The sequence below is a fragment of the Notechis scutatus genome, chromosome 10 (genome assembly GCF_049901735.1).
Source record: "Notechis scutatus isolate UNSWTSFEM ecotype Mainland chromosome 10, rNotScu1.2, whole genome shotgun sequence".
In the NCBI taxonomy this organism is placed as follows: Eukaryota; Metazoa; Chordata; class Lepidosauria; order Squamata; family Elapidae; genus Notechis; species Notechis scutatus.
Window position 1 is genome coordinate 12,854,731 of NC_142018.1, and position 16,682 is coordinate 12,871,412.

The 16,682-nt window shown below is 43.8% G+C and overlaps 2 protein-coding genes across 2 annotated transcripts; both read left to right on the forward strand.

The window, feature by feature from the left end:
• The first annotated feature begins 55 nt into the window (after window positions 1-55).
• Window positions 56-7,061, forward strand: RAB33A (RAB33A, member RAS oncogene family). The gene is made up of 2 exons (XM_026674735.2): window positions 56-714; window positions 6,480-7,061. Exons 1-2 carry the CDS (start codon window positions 520-522, stop codon window positions 6,930-6,932), a joined length of 648 nt encoding a protein of 215 aa, XP_026530520.1. The 5' UTR covers window positions 56-519; the 3' UTR covers window positions 6,933-7,061.
• A 2,287-nt stretch (window positions 7,062-9,348) lies between these two features.
• RBMX2 (RNA binding motif protein X-linked 2) lies at window positions 9,349-15,169 on the forward strand. Its single transcript, XM_026674736.2, has 6 exons — window positions 9,349-9,435; window positions 10,757-10,872; window positions 10,996-11,047; window positions 12,052-12,181; window positions 13,429-13,609; window positions 14,435-15,169. The coding sequence occupies exons 1-6, from the start codon at window positions 9,431-9,433 to the stop codon at window positions 14,842-14,844; spliced, it is 894 nt and encodes a 297-aa protein (XP_026530521.1). The 5' UTR covers window positions 9,349-9,430; the 3' UTR covers window positions 14,845-15,169.
• Window positions 15,170-16,682: the final 1,513 nt, after the last annotated feature.

Below are 16,682 nucleotides of genomic sequence, written 5' to 3' on the forward strand. Positions count from 1 at the left end.
AGAGCGCCGGAGAGAATGAAAAGCCCGGCTTGCGCAACGCCCCGCCTGGCTCTTCCTTTACACTAAGGCTTAGCGAAGCAGTCAGCCCGGTTGCTGAGTTCGAGACCCGGCGGAGAGGCTGGGGTGGGAAGGGAAGGCAGAGCCGGCCAAGAGGCAGCCGCCCGCCCCCACCCCCGGGCCGAGCCTGCCTGCCGGTCCCAGCTGCGGGCCCCCACCGTAGGCTCCGCCTTAAGCCGGGCTGGGCGCTGGGAAACCGCCTGGAAGCCCGGCAGCCAATGGCCGAGCGGCCCCAGGGGCGGCTCCCGGCCGGCGAAGCGAGCTTGCTCGGGCGGCTGCGGCTCGGCCGGCCGTCGTCCCTGGTCAGGTTGGCGTTGCCGGTGCAGCGGAGCTGCTGCTGAGCCCCGCTGGTCCCGTTGGCCACCCCGCGCGGCTGCTGCTGCTGCTGCTGCAGCTGCTGTTGCTGCTGCAGCTGCTGTTGCATCCTCCTCCTCTTGTCCCCCCCCCGCCGCCGCCGCCGGGATGGAGCTGGAAGCCTCCCTGGAGCAGTCGGTCCAGGCGCGCATCTTCAAGATCATCGTCATCGGCGACTCCAACGTGGGCAAGACCTGCCTGACCGTCCGCTTCTGCGGCGGCACCTTCCCCGCCAACACCGAGGCCACCATCGGCGTGGATTTCAGGGAGAAGGCGGTGGAGATCGCCGGCGAGCACATCAAGGTAAGGCGGGGACGGAGGGGCGGCCAAAGAGGGGCGGGTGAGGGGACGACGGGAGCATCTTCCCCGGCGGAGAGATGCTCGGGGCCCCGGTTTCCTTGGAGACCCTTTCCTCCTCCTCCTCCTCCTCCTCCTCCTCCTCCTCCTTCCTCCCTTTGACATCCCTGCCTTTGGACCGAAGCCACCGGGAGGGCTTGAAGGCTGGGAGGAAGGCCCTTCCCTGACCAGGGGCAGCCCCCTCCCCTTCTTTAAGCAACCCCTCCACAAGAAGAGATTGGATTGCCCTGGATGCTTACGGATTTAACAGGCTTGGAAGGGGCCTTGGAGGTCATCTAGTCCAAACCCACCCACCCCACCCAAGCAGGAGGCCCCCATGTCTGATAAACACCACCACCACAAGAAGAGATTGGACTGCCATTTACACTTATAGATTTAATGGAAGGGACCTTGTAGGTCATCTAGTCCAACCCCCCTCTGCCCAGGCAGGAGGCCCCCATTTCTGATAAGCAACCCCACCACAAGAAGAGATTGGAGTGCCGTTTACACTTACAGATTTAACAGAAGGGACCTTGTAGGTCATCTAGTCCAACCCTCCCCTGCCCAAGCAGGAGGCCCCCATTTCTGATAAGCAACACCACCACAAGAAGAAAGAGACTGCCATCTGTCACAAATGGTGTAGGTAGAGTCTGCTGCTTGGGGGGAGAGGGAGGGGGGAAGGGGGTGGTGGACTAGATGACCTACAAGATCCCTTCCAACTCTGTTAAATCTGTAAGCATCTCTAAGCCAGGGCTTCTTCCTTCCACCCATCCTACTGAAGCCTTCCTGTGACATTATCTCTGGATTGTCCATAAACCGGGGATGTGTGTCTATATAGCCAGAAAGGCCCGTGGGGTTTGGGTTACAGAGGGTCGTGTGAATGCAGCCAGATAGCAGTGACATGATAGCAGTGTTAGAAAGGCTGCCACAAAGAAGAAAGGGGTCAAATTATTCTCCAAAGCACCAGGATAGGAAACAATGATTGGAAACTGATCAAAGAGAGAAGCAACCTGGAAGGAAGAAGAAGTTTTCTAATAGTGGGGGACAATGAACCAGTGGAACAGCTTGCCACCAGAAATTGTGGGCGCTCCATCACTGGAGGCTTTTAAGAAAAGACTGGATAGCCACTTGACTCAAATCGTGTAGGGTTTCTTGCTTGAGCTGGACTAGAAGACCTCCAAGGTCCCTTCCAGCTCCATTCTATTCTAACAGTAACTTATTTGAATTTGAAATAAGGGAATTTGAAACAGACCGGGAGAGCGCGTGATCTCATTCTCTAAACGGCTGGAAGGGTCAGTCAAGGAGATGGTTTGGTTCGTGTCCTGGCTGGGATTTGAGTTACCTGCTGTGTGAACCTGGCCACTTTCCCTGTAAACAAAGTTTCTGAGTTATCGGTGTATGTGTTTGTACCTAGCTTAGATGTATATGCCTTGTTCCAGGAATCCTCTTGTTCCCCCACACCCCCCACAACCTTGTGAGGTAGGTCAACCTGGGAAAGTGACGAGCCCAAAGTTTACCTGTTGAGCTTGGAGTTGAATTTAGACGAGCAACTTTTTAAAAAAGCATTATTCACACCAGTTTTCAGAACCAGGATCTTGCATAAAACAGCCCATTGTTCAGAAAATGAGCCATTGAACGAATCCTTCTAATGCAATGTGTGGTTAATGCAATGCCTGGCTCTAGTCTGTTTTTCATTTAAATAATTGATGCCTTCTCCTCCCCCTCCCCCATTTCCTCCCCATAACCCTGTCAAGTGGGAAGGGGGAGTGTGAAAACCACTGGCCTGAAGTCATCTACTGAATGGTGTGACTAATTAGCATATTCAGATTTGATTTTCCTGGTTTGGTCCTCTTAAACAATGGCTTGTCCAGTATAATATTTTTGGAATTGTTTCACCACACCCCAGTTGCCAAGGGATCCAAATCACAATTTTCCACTGAGAAAACTCAATAAATCTGTGTATATGTGTTTTGTGTGCACGTATTATGTGCATTATAAATTTGTATATAAAATAATGTTAATACATATAATATTTTTGTCATTCCATCTTGACCAATTGACTGGATTGATTCCTGCCATTTTCTTGGCAAGGGTTTTCAGAAAGTGGTTGGCCATTCCTTCTTTCCTAGGGCTAAGAGAAAGTGACTGGCCTAAGATCACCCAGCTGGCTTTGTGCCTAAAGTGGATGTTAGAACTCCCAGTCTCACAGCTTCAAGCATGATGCCTTAACCACTACACCTAACTGGCTCTTTCTTTTATACTATATATGAATTTTTTTGAGGTTGCACTGACATGTTGAAGGAATAGACTATAAACTGGGATGCTGGTCCAATGTGAGTTGGCAGATGTGAGTGGTGTTAGTCTGGGGCGAGGCTCTTCATGCCCCTGGTGGAGACTGACTCTGAGGAAGAGGAGGAACAGCCGACAGGGAGTGGAAGTGTGGCTCCAGAGGTGGTGGAGGAGGGTGTGGAAGGGCAGATGCCGGCTGAGCAGTCAGAGGAGGACCCAGGCCCATCCCCTCCCCATCCTAGGGCACGCAGGGAGGAGAGGATCAGGGTAAAACATAGTCTACTTGGGAGGAGAGGGCCATGATCCTCTTCATAGGCTGCAGGTGTGAGATTTGCATAAGAGTTTGGACCTGCGTGCTGACAGACGCGGGAGACAAATTAGTGTTTCATTCCTAAAGAAGGTTTATCTTGGTTGGCATTCTTCCAAGGGATTGTACACCTTGTTATCTTCCTGAAGTTGGCAATTATCTATCCTGGTCTGTCCTGGAACTTTATTCAGTGCGGTTTGTTTTTGTTTTTTGCTTCGTTATCAGCTCTTTGAATTTGAACTGTGTTTCTTTCCTTTGAAATTTTATTTTGAAAATAGTTTACTCCTTCACTGTGAACAATTAAACAGTGAAGCCAAGTTGAAGGCATTAAAGGACTTTTTAAATATATATGTTGAGAGGAATCGATGTTTAAGCTGTCATGCTTCATTCATAGATTGCTGTTTTGCCAGATCAGATGATGATGCATGGATGAACCGATTTGGTAATGTTTGGATGCACTCATGATGAGGGCTTTGTTTATCCCATTGGCAAAAATCTGATAAAAATGTGGGTGTGGATCTTGGCAAAAAGGAAGAGAGATGTGAGAACACCAAGATTACAAACCCATCTGTTTTAACGCAGGTACTGCTGAACATCCTTCTCTTATTTCTATGTGGAAGAAAACAGGATGAGATGCCTAGGAATAGCTTTTTCTTTTTCTTTCACTTGGCACATTAGAGAGGTCATCTGTAAACTGTAAACCCTTTGATCATATCTGCTATATCCTGGATAGCCAGTCAGAGTTCTAGTGTTAATAAAGGTGAATGTATAAATAGGAGTCTGGAAAAGTTAGAAAGATACTTTTATTGGAATAACTGCAGAAGGATTCAGGTTTTTGAATTGCCCTGAATTCTGGAAGAAAAACACAGGCTCTGTATTCTTCGATTCTTTAAAAGTAGCAATAATCTTTAGTTCCTGGTTTTTTTTTAAATGTTATTTTTTTTAAAAAAGAGAACATTAAATGAACAGAAACTGATACAAATAAGGAGAACAAAAGAAAAAAGAGAGAGAGAATTTTTAAAAAACTGCAGAAAGAAAATATAAAAAGAAATAAAAACATCCGATTTCCTTTGCAGCAAATACAAAACTATCTCTTACTATATGATTACAAAAAAGCTAACTCTTTCTATTATCCCATTTTCCCCCAATCATTGTAACCACAACTTTTAAATGCATTCCCCCCCCTGTTTCATGCAAAAAAGTTCACACAGGGTTTCCAGTCAGTAATAAATGTGGATATTTTCTGTTCTCTAATCAAAGATAGCCACCTCTGCAAGCTCCTTCATCTTCCCCATTCCTCCATTGTGGGTGGTGTCAAACCTTTCCACTTCTAAACATCTAACAATTTCACTTCTGTTGTTATACAGAAAAACAAAACTTCCATAACTTTTTGCTAGCAGACTGCCCACTTTTAGTTCCTATTTGTACTATAAGACCCAAATGTTACTCAAAACCTGTATTCATATATTTTAAACTTGGGTTATGGAAGCACATAAGCAAATCCACCAGAGGTGGTATTCAGCAGGTTCTGACCAGTTCTGGAGAACCAGTAGCGGACATTTTGAGTAATTTGGAGAACCGGTAAATACCACTTCTTACTGGCCCCGCCCCCATCTATTCTCTGCCTCACACTGAGTCCCAGTTGATCGGCTGGGTCTTCTTTGGTTGCCCTGCACAGGAGAATGGAGCTGGAAAGCAGGTTAGTGGGGTGGGGAAGGAATTGGGATTTTGCAGTATCCTTCCGCCGTCACGCCCACCAAGCCACGCCCACCAAGCCACACCACATCCACCAAGCCACACCCACAGAACCGCTGGTAAAAAAAAATTGAATCCCACCACTGAAATCCACCATATTCTGGTTTGGTCAGAAGGCATGGTTTAGAGATCATATTGAGGCCGGAGTTCGGGTCTATCCATGATATACAGAATTTGCAAAATGTGATCTTAGCCTACTCTAGCATATGTGGAAACCCATTCTATTTCTATTTTGTTCCTTTTTCTCTCTGCCTTGCCCAGGTGTGGGTGAGAGTAAGATGACCTGAGATTATTCCTGCAGGAGGGGGAGGTTCTATGGAGAAATGCTGCTTTTAATCTTTTAAGTAGCCAGGAACCATCCCAGCCAGAGAGAAAAAAAAAACCTTTGATTCCCCCCTCCCCCCATTTCTTTTGCAAAAGGAGGAATTTTGGACAGAGAATTATTTAATGGTCTGCATCCATCATCCAGTTGTAGCTGTGGGGCAACATTACTTTAAAATGTCTTTTAAGTAAAGAAAGGATAAAAGGATGTTCAGGAGATGGGAATAGACTTTAAGGAGCAGGCATGAGGGTGCCTTTAAAAAAAAAAGATAATAATTTTATTACAGTTCAAAAATGCAAAGAGAAATGAATAATGCAAGCTGAGAAAAATAGAAGAAGTAAAGAAGAAGAAAAATGCAAAAGGCTGAATATTTTCTGTCTGATGAATCCCTGTGTCCTTCCAGGATGTTTACTGTTCCTTTGTTTGATGGTCCAAAGTGACTTTCTGCCCCCTCATCTGAAATTCTCTAAGCTATTTTATCACCTTGTTTTGCTCTATGTGTCAGTGCAATCTTACGCACCCTCTGGGGACAAAAGATAGCTTTCTAGCCCCAAGGAGCTGCTGAGACCAGAATACAAAGGCCAGCTTGTGCTGTGGAAGGAATGAGATGAGGGGAGTGGCAGCCTCTATTTGCTGAGCCAGACAACGGGTCTATCATGCTGTGTGCTGAGTTAAGGAAGCTGGGATCAACGCTGTCTCCAGAGTGTGCAAATATCCATGTGCAAATCTGTTGTGGTGGTCCTGAAATCAGGGTGAACCCCTCTCGGCCAAGACAGGGTTGTTAGGAGAATAAAACGAAGGAAGAAAAACATTTGCGTTACCCTTGCAAGAAGGACATCAAGTTAGGTAGATAGTCCTGGGGTTAAAACCATTCATTTCGTGACCATTCAAAATTACAACAGCACTGAGCCTCTTGGGTGGGGATGGTGGAAAAAAAGTACCTTTGGGACATAGTAAGGGGAAATTTAAAAAAGCAATACGGAGCTAGGGATTCCCGCAATGGAGGCAGGAACGCTGTTATCTGTAGGTTTTGCCAAGTTGTTGTGCTCTCTTTTACAGGTCCAGGTGTGGGACACAGCAGGCCAAGAGAGGTTCCGGAAGAGCATGGTGGAGCATTATTACCGCAACGTCCACGCTGTGGTGTTCGTCTACGACGTCACAAAAATGGCCTCCTTCCTCAACTTGAAAAACTGGATTGAGGAGTGCAACGGCCACGCGGTCCCAGCTCTCGTCCCCAAAGTGCTTGTGGGAAACAAGTGTGACTTGCGGGATCAAATCCAGGTCCCGTCCAGCATGGCCCTGAAGTTTGCTGATGCCCACAATATGCTTTTGTTTGAAACCTCCGCCAAGGACCCCAAAGAGAGTCAGAACGTGGAGTCTATTTTTATGTGCCTGGCCTGCCGGCTGAAGGCTCATAAGTCTCTGCTCTATCGGGACATGGAGAGGCAAGGGAAGGGACACAAAATAGAGTTGGCACCAGCCTCTGGCAATAGGAACACCTGTCCTTGCTGAAGAGCAGCCTTGACCATTGAACCGGGAGGGCCGGGCAGATGGTTTGGTGTGTGCCTCAATAAATGGAATCAACGTGGCTCGTCTCCAATGAATTCCATGTTAAATTAAGAATAAACGTTTCACACTTGGTTTTTTTTGGGTTTAGCTTTTTCTCTGCCCTCCGTTGAAATCCATTGGCTGTAATTGAGGAGTCCTTGGGGGGTCTCTGAACTTGGCCGTTTACTTGCAGACGTTTCATGACCCAAACTAGGTAACATCATCAGTACTCAAACTACCAGTAGTTTGAGTAATGAAATGTCTGCAAGAAAACAACCAAGCTCAGAGAGCACCCAGGATTCTGTAGTCCTCCTCATCCTCTCCTTCTTCCTATTCCTCCTCCTCCTCCTCCTCCTTCTTTCCAAAAACCATACTCCCTGCTAGCACTGATGAGGTTACCTAGTTGGGTAATGAAACACCTTCAAGAAAACAACCAAGCTCAGAGAGCACCCAGGACCCTATCCTCCTCCTCCTCCTCCTCCTCCTCCTCCTCCTCCTCCTCCTCCTCCTCCTTTCCAAAAACCCTGATAGCACTGATGATTGGGTAATTGAAACACCTTCAGGAAAACAACCAAGTTGTGACAATCATAAAGTGGACAACATGGGACTGTGCCCCATTTTGTGACTTGCTTGTGGCAGTCATTAAGCAAATGTGGGGGTCATGAAGTATAAAATTCATTAACTAAAAAGAACAGTGGCAGCGCAGTGGTTAGAATGCAGTATTGCAGGCTGATTCTGCTCACTGCCAGGAGTTCGATCCTGACTGGCGCAAGGTTGACTCAGCCTTCCATCCTTCCGAGGTCAGTAAAATGAGGACCCAGATCGTTGAGGGACATACACTGACTATGTAAACCGCTTAGAGAGAGCTGTAAAGCACTATGAAGCGGTATAAGTCTAAGTGCTATGGCTATTGCTAAAATTGTTTGCTCTGGGGTGGTCCAAATGCTGTCGCAGGGGGATGGAGGTTGTAACTTTTAAACCAGGTTGTAAGTCCTATTTTGGGGGTCCGTTGTAACTTTGAAGGGTTGCCGAGTGACCAGTCATAAGTCAAGGATCATCAATATGTGTTGTCTGGGCTGCTCAATTTCCCTGGCTGGATTCACCTGACTGATGCTTGTTGCCAAATCTTATTGTTGGTTTATTGAATGAACCACGTTCAACTGGACAAGATGTAGGCTTATCAGTGAAAACACATTCATAGCCTATGAATCGAGGCAGCAAGGACAACTTAAGGCACATTTTCCTGACTGGTTGAAGGATGAAGTTCAACTCCTTGTTTCGCTTGCAAACAATCTTGCAAAAGTTCTCACACAGCATGTGACTGGCAATAAGGGCGTCTGCAGTGTAAAACAGCTAAGTTGTGTGGCTTTGTGCTCCTCCTTACACCAAACCCCTTAACAAGCGGTCTGAATGGCATCTTTTAACATTTGAAAAATATGTTCTCATTCATAGATGAGAAGTCTCTTCAGGTGACACTTAGAGGCGTTATCCTCATGTAAGATACATTCTTAGATTTGTGGCCACCCATATCTGAAGGGCATCAGACTATGAGTGTTTATATGTCTTAACAATTCATCACTCTGTCCCTTTTTTCATCATGATAATTAAGGATGGTCTAAGAATGCTTATCAACGTTTGCTTTATTGGTTTACCAACAGTAATTGGGAGGAGAAATTTTGTATTCTCTGCAATGGAAACATAAGCTGTCCTTAGAGTACCAGGAGACTTAAGACCTTGATTCATCTTTCTTATACGGATTGCTTATCAAGCTCCAGTATTCAAGCCATCCAGACCCATTCTGTCATCACTAATACATCAGTAGATCTGATATAGTTTATTTATTTTATTGGCCAACTCAAATGCCGCAGCTGGTCTGGTTAGGTAAGCAACCTGTTATTCTAACTCAGATTTATTTGGATCTTTCCCATGCTTTTTTTTTAATGCCAACGTCTGGTTATTTTCTTACATTGCATTGATCATAAGTATAAAAACTATTTGAAAAATATCAGGGCTATTGGCCACATTCACATTGTTCAGGAAGAATTTTAGGAAGGAATGATACAGGGTAGGCAATGAATTGATATGCACACGTGACGTGCAATTACAGCCACAAGAAGTGATTTTAGGAGCATGTCCACCGCAAGTGCAATTCGTTTGTAAGTTTCCAGACCAAAAATGCAGAGTTTTCACCATCGATAAGCGAAGTGCTAGACCGGCGACGTCTGAAAACCGATCTCTCCTGCGCGGAATTTAAGCTTTAAGGTGTTATCCTACCATTTCTATCTCTATGGTTTCCTGCTGAACTCCGGAGGAGGAGGAGAGATGAAACGGAAGGAAGAAAAAATTCATTCATTACCAGCCCAGGAGGCGTAGCCTATCGGAGAGAGGGAGAGGCGGGCTCACGCTTGCGCAGTGCAGCGGGCTGTAGGACGCATGTACAAATCCGGGTGGACGCTTTCAGGATGAAGTAAGTGGCAATTGGATAATGACAAAAAAATATTTTTATGGAAAAGGGAAAAGTGGGAGCAGGGCTTTGGCGGGGGGGGATACATTTTCAACTTTGGAACTCCATGGGGAATATAGCGTGGAATCGATGCAATATTAATGCGGAAGAGAGTTTCTGGGCATACACAGAGTGTGTTTTCATCTAGCAGTAATAGAACGACAGAGTTGGAGCTGGTCTGGTCTGGTCCAGCCCTCTGCTCAGACAAGGGGCAATAGTAGTTGCCTTTTTTTTTTGTGCTCACCTTTTTTTTTTTAACTATTACCATCTGGCAAGCGGTACAGGACAATAAAAACAAAGACAAATAGGCTGAAAAACAGCTTCTATCCCAGAATTGAATTGAATTCTACTGCATAGTGCAATTTTAATGCAGTATCAGGGGTTTTCCATTGTACAGAATGCGAAGGATGTGTGTTTATGTTTTATTTTTTATAGTTATAATGTACACGGAAGGTGGCATTTAATTTCCTTGTTCGAGGTGCATGACAATAAAGTAAACTAACTTAACCAACTAACTAGTAGGATAAGTATACCATATATATGTATATAGGGTAGAGGCAAATATAGTATCAGTGGGCTAAAAGTCTGTAGATTCTCAGCCATCCAGGTCATGGTTGCCCCCAAAGGTGCTTTTTCAGGAGAAACTGGATTTTGAAAAATAAAAAAAAGCAAGTCCAGTTGCCACCTGAAAAAGCACCTTTGAGACAACCATGACCTGGATGGCTGAGAATCTCTACAGACTTTTAGCTATACAATTTGGGATGGAAACCCTTTGAAGGGTGTGGGAGTAGGAATGGATTTCCAGAGGAAAAAATTGCAGACTCCAGGAACCAAGAGCAACAAAAATTGCACCACTCAGCTGACCCTGAGTATACAGATAAACCTCCAAGTGCCTCAACGACCCTCTAAAAGGATGCAAATGACCCGCTGTCTGTTGCAGAAGCTTCTTGGATGAGAAGTGAAACATCTTCAAAAGAAAAAAAGAAAGTCCAGTTGCCTCCTGAAAAAGCCCCATTGGGACTATCAGTGGCTAGAAAATGAGGATGCCTGGGGTCAAATATGTCTGTCCATCCAAGCCCCCTCTTTCAGCTGGCCTGTGTGATGTGGGCAGTAGAGGTGGAGGGATAAAATGTGTGCATGTAACTCTGATCTCTGGGGTGACGTTGGGATAAAATGAGTAAGCAGTTTCTTGGGATCGCCACCTCTTCCTGGGAGGCAGGGGTTTAAAAGGATTGTGAACTGTAGATTAAGACTCATGGTTGTTTATTCTTCTTTCCTTCTCCAGCCCATTAACCAAAGTGAAGCTGATCAACAAACTGAATGAGCGTGAAGCAGAGCTGGGGGTGCAGGACAAGGTCTCTTGGCACGCGGAGTATAGTGACAGCGCCTGGGTGTTTGTGGGTGCGTAGTTGTGCCTAGAGGCATCTTCCCCTGTCAAGCCCCTGCGGCATTGTAAACTATGATTAGTCATATAGGAAAATGGCTAAACGTTTAACCATCACTTCCCTTCTGTTCTCCTTTTAGGGGGGTTGCCATATGAACTGACGGAAGGGGACACTATCTGTGTATTTTCACAGTAAGTAAGAAGAAGGAAAACTTAACTTCAGAAAATGAGAAGCTGTTTGTTTGAGATTGCTTTAAATGTTGCTTTTCAATTAAAACCAAACTATAATGCAAATAACATCAGTGAACGGGAATTAAAAGGGTAATTGGCGAAATTAGCTTTAGTGAAATCACATCTATTTGGAGGCAGCTGTTATTGAACTGAATAGTGCTTGCTTCAAAATAGTGCAGTGTAGCCTTGTAGTTTTACCAATGATTTTGCCAGCTCTTGTCTTTACCTACTGCCAGGGAGATGCTGCTATTACAGGCTTTACAGCGTAAATGTGGAATTCCCTCTGTTGGGAAAATCCACATGGACACCATTTTTTTATTTTTTTAAAAAAGTTCTGAACAATAAAAATTATTTTATTTAGCTAAACTGATGCCTTTATTTTTTACTTAAAACATCAGTTTAGCTGAAACAAATCTGAAAAATAATAATATTAAGTGTTTTGTTGGAGAAAACCCAGGTATTCTGGAACAGCATCCATTCCAGGGCAGGTTTTTTTCCTGAGATTATTTGTTAAAGCAGAAGTTTAGAAAATAAGTAATATTCTTATATTGCTTCTGGAAGGCTTAGTTGATTGAAAATGCTGGATGAAGTATAATCTAGTAAGATAGCTCTTAATCTCAGCATATGGAACAGGGCTACAGTCTTTAAGCCCTACATCAACACTTGTATTTTCTCAAAATCATCCCATGCTTTTTTTTTGTTCTTTAGACCCAAGACTAAATAGTTTACTTTATTGTCATTGCACCTCGTACAACGAAATCAAACACCATCTTCAGTGCACATCATGATCATGAAAATAAGCACAAACACACATCCTTCACCCTCCACACATTGAACCGAAAACCCCCGACACCACACCAACACTGCACTATACAGTAGAATTCAAAAAGAGCTACTGCCCTGGGATAGAAGCTGTTTTTCAGCCTATTTGTCCTTGTTTTGACAAGTTCCTTTTTTCTGTTCAGGTATGGAGAAATTGTGAATATAAACCTGGTACGTGATAAAAAGACAGGGAAATCCAAAGGTTTCTGCTTCATATGCTACGAAGATCAGCGAAGCACTATCCTTGCAGTTGATAACTTGAATGGGATAAAGGTTAGTTTCACCGCCAGAGATCCTCTGGGTATTTTGCTGCTCAGATTGGGCTGTGATACAGTTTCACGCAAAATATATATTTAGAAACACCTCTTAAGAAAGGATGCAGTGAATTTATGCAGGGTTTCATGGACGTAACAGAAAGGGAACAGCAGGCTGGAAATCCTCTTTTTAGATCAGCAAAAATAAAGCCTCTTTCATAATAATCCAAAGATTATCTCAGGCTTCAGTGTGTCTTAAGCCAAAATCTTAATTGCTTATATTTGATGGTTACCTGCTCATATAGTAATAGCAATAAGCACTTAGACTTAGATACTGCTTTATAGTGCTTTACAGCCCTCTCAAAGCAGTTTACAGAGTCAGCCTGTTGCCCCCAACAATTTGGGTCCTCATTTTACCCACCTCAGAAGGATGGAAATTTGCAGTAGGAGTAGCTTGCAGTACTGCACCTAACCATTGCGCCATCGAGACTCCTTATAGCTTCCATGGGAAAAACAGTAGTTTCACAATGTTTTTTTTTAAGTGTTTTAATTTTTTTAAAAACTTGAACATACCTTCCATTAAACAGCGTGTCATCTAGGTTCAAATGTCTCTGTGCCATTACAGTCAAAGTTTACAATATTCATTACATTGATAATAATTCTCTAATCTTACAATATTAATAATCAGCATTATAACTCTATTCATTTCTCCCTCTTAACATATCTTCTAATAAAAATATAATATTGTATTGAGTATGGTCACCTTAACAATCATATTTAATAATCATCGTATTGTTTACATCTCTATCTCAACATATATTCTTTATTTCACTAATCTCTAGAGATAAAAGGTATGGAAATAAAAAAGAACAGTATGAACTACAGGCATTTGCAGATGACGTATTTATTTTGGAAGACCCACAGAAACGGCCTAAATTAATTTTAACAATAGAAAAATATGGGGAAGTAGCAGGACTGAAAATAAAGAGAAAACCAAAATTTTAGTGAAAAACATTACAGATAAACATAAAAAAGAGTTAATGAAGAGAATAGATGTTCAGATTACTAAGAAAATAAATATTTAGGAATTTGACAGTAAGGTGTGTAATGATTAAGGAAGATAATTATCAAAAATTGATACAACAAATTAAAACAGATTTGGAAAATTGGAAAAAAATGAAACTATCATTGATAGGAAGGATGGCTACAGTTAAAATAAGTATATTGCTGAGTAGTTTCACAATGTTTGTAATTTCATGTTTGCAGATAAAAGGAAGGACAATTCGTGTGGACCACGTGGCCAACTACCGCCCACCCAAAGATTTTGAGGACATTGATGAGATTACAAAGGCTCTCCGAGAGAAAGGATGCGGTATTAAAACCCCTCCTCCAAGTTCAGCTGAATCCTCAGAAGATGAGGAAGTTGAAGTAAAAAGGCACAAGAAAGGTGAGATGTCTTTCTTTGGCCAGAATTATACAATCTGGATAAGTTAATAGTTCCTTTCATCACATTTGATTAAGTCACAACTGACTTGATTCACACAATGTGCTGTGCTACAATGTGCCTTATTTGAACTAGGCTGTGTTGTGTGTTTCTATGCTGTGTGCAAACATCAACTTTAAAACTATAGGAAGCTTCCAGATGTAGGAATATACATTTCAGTGAAGAAGAATGACCTGGAAATCCAGAATCCTGTTAGTTTTCTGGCTTTTGAATTATATCTGATTAGAGTGGATTATACCTGCATCAATATACATGTAGTGTTTCAGCCTCTATTAACTGGAGGGCTTTTAGAAAACAAAAAAAAATATTGGGATGAAGGAGAAAAGGCTAATTTCCTATTTTTTAAAAATTTGTTGCAATATAAAATAAAATTGAACATTGTTTCTCATTCTGAGCCACTGTAAGTTGCCTGTATTTTGGCTCTTGCACTTTCCCAGCTAAAATTTGGGGAATTGAAATTCACACATCTGAAAAGTTGTTGAGACTGAGCAAAAATGAAATGGAAAGTGCTGGTCATTTTTGTTTAGATGAGGTACAATAAACATTAGGGTTAACATTTCGGGGTAAGCAGGAGAAATACAAAATTAAAGAGAGAGAAAAGAGTCAGTAGATTCAAATCGTTTGGAAAGAAAGTTGCCTGCGATTTGAAAGCTAGGAAAGAGTTTCTGGAACGATGGAATACCAGGAAATATAAAAAGGAGGCCTAGAAAAGCATCTTGAAGGAGAGATTTGTGGAAGTGTTTTTGACTACATTTCCTGTACTTTCAGAGAAAAAGAAGAAGAAGAAGAAAGAAAAGCAAGAGCATCGGAAACATCTGAAAGAGGAGCCTGCTACAGATGTGCCTTTCCCCAAATCCAAGATTAAAGTGGAAAAAGAGGACCCGGACTATGAATGTTACGCTGGGACAAACCAGGAAACCTGGGGCAGCGCATCCGGGCACCGCCAGCAGAGTAGGATGCCACAAGGACAAGAGCTCAGATACGAGAGCGGGACAGAGCGACCTCAAGAAAGAGGGTCAGAAAGAGACAGGCGCGAACGCAGAACACCCTTAAACGAGGAAAAGCACAAGAAAACAGAGGCCACGAAAGATAGGCGCTGCTCATCAGGAAGCAAACTGCGCGATCGTTCAGAAAATAGAGACAAGCCTCCCCGGGAGAAATCCTCAAATCGTTATTAATTCAACTGCTGTGTATCTTCTCTCTTTGCACGCACGAGGAAAGGCCGCTGTAGGCTGTGTGCTCAGAACATTGGCTCTATGAAATATAGTAGACAGGGCAGACAGCACAATGTTAAAATTTGAAAATGCAAGAGGAAACTCTGGTGTGCTCTTTGGAGCAGCGGTTTGTCTTTCCAGAAAGGAAAACTACACACACAAAACAAAAACCCAGGTGCTATTTTGCCTCCCAGTAAAGGCCTGAATTCCAGGTGCAAAGCAGCAGTAGGAGCCTTCCCTTCCCCCACTTCAAAAATCTAGGCTTTAATAAATCCGCTTTTGAACCGTGTTGCCATGTCTGCAGCTTCCCGTGCCAAACTCATTTCTGCTGCTCGTCCTTTTGCATTCATCCTCCTTAAGTGGCGGTACAGAGGCGTGATGGTTTCAAAGGAGCTCGAGAAGGTCTGTGCTCTTGGCAGTTTAGAGTCCTACTACCGTGTGATGGGATGAGGTCCCGTCACTTGCCTTTGCTCCTGCCAACCTAGCGGATCGAAAACATGTAAGTGCAAGTAGATAAATGGGTACCACTCCCGTAGGAAGGCAAACAGCGTTCTGTGTTTTGCACTGCAGCATGATATCATGCTGAAGAGTGGTGCGATGGCCTAGAGGTGGAGCTCTCGCCTCACATTCAGGAGGCTGTGAGGTCAGTCCTAGGTAGAGGCAGATATTTCTCTGGGCACAATGAGAATATATCTGCTGAATAAAGCTCCGCATTGGCGACAGGAAGGGCATCCGGCCAGTAAACACTCAGCTCCATTCAGTTGCCCAGATTCCACCCCGCACAAGGGAGTATGGGGTCATTAAAAGATGATGTCATGCTGACCACGACTGCAGAAACATTGGGCAGCACGGGCTCAGTGGCTTGAAGAAACAGATATGACCACCGCCTCCTAAAGTCTGCTACGACTAGCGAAGTAAAACTCGCAGGAACACCTTTACCTTTGCTTTGTTGCGATATAACTGCATGGCAAGGGATGAGCAGTCTTTTCAAGACAGAGACTGCATTCCCTTAGCTAAGCAATTGGGATACGCACACCTGACGCTGATTGGAGCAAAGCAGAAACTTTGGTTCATGTCCTCCCTCATCCCGAAGATTCATCCATTCATCTTCTCACATACACACGCACCCACATTCTAACAGATGCACATGCTCCTGTGTGGGTGTGTTTGCCAGCTTGTATTCTCTCACCCTGTCATGTTTGCTGGCTCATTTCTTACCTTTTTCCTTTCAGGCACTTTCTTTTTTTTTTACTAGCACTGGTAGAACATGTGCTGTTTCTATTGGTAGCAGCAGCTGATTTTATTTTTTCCCCCTGATAAGGGAAATGTGCATTTTGCAGCCTTATCAGGAGCAAAAGGCCCCAGGGAGTGTGACTTAGGCCCTTATCACCACCAACTGGGCTACTGAGTACATTTTAGATGCATATGCTTTTTAATATTAGAATAGAATAGAACAGAACAGAAATTCCCTCATTCTGACCTTTCTCCCAAGTGGAGATGCAAAGGTGAGGTGAGGTGGGAGCTCACCAATAATGTGTTTTGGGTGGGAGGGGCTTCTAACCTTGCAGAACAGTATCCCCCCCAAGTGGCTTGGTTGTTACTCAGCTTGGCACCCTTGCAGTATTGCAGGCAGTTCATCAGAACTTTTCTACACTTTCAATAATGCTTGCTATGCACATTGGGGATGACAATGGTGAGGGTTCATTGTTCATTGATCAATGAACATTGCCTCTTTGTAATACCGTATTTATCGGCGTATAACACGCACAGGCGTATAACACGCATCTTCATTTTAAGGGGGA

Bases quoted from the DNA above. Each gene is read 5' to 3' on its own strand.
- RAB33A (XM_026674735.2), top strand. From the start codon at position 520: ATGGAGCTGGAAGCCTCCCTGGAGCAGTCGGTCCAGGCGCGCATCTTC. The intron at 715-6,479 runs GTAAGGCGGGGA...TCTCTTTTACAG, and splicing joins TCGCCGGCGAGCACATCAAG to GTCCAGGTGTGGGACACAGC.
- RBMX2 (XM_026674736.2), top strand. The intron at 11,048-12,051 runs GTAAGTAAGAAG...TTTTCTGTTCAG, and splicing joins ACTATCTGTGTATTTTCACA to GTATGGAGAAATTGTGAATA. The intron at 13,610-14,434 runs GTGAGATGTCTT...CTGTACTTTCAG, and splicing joins AGTAAAAAGGCACAAGAAAG to AGAAAAAGAAGAAGAAGAAG.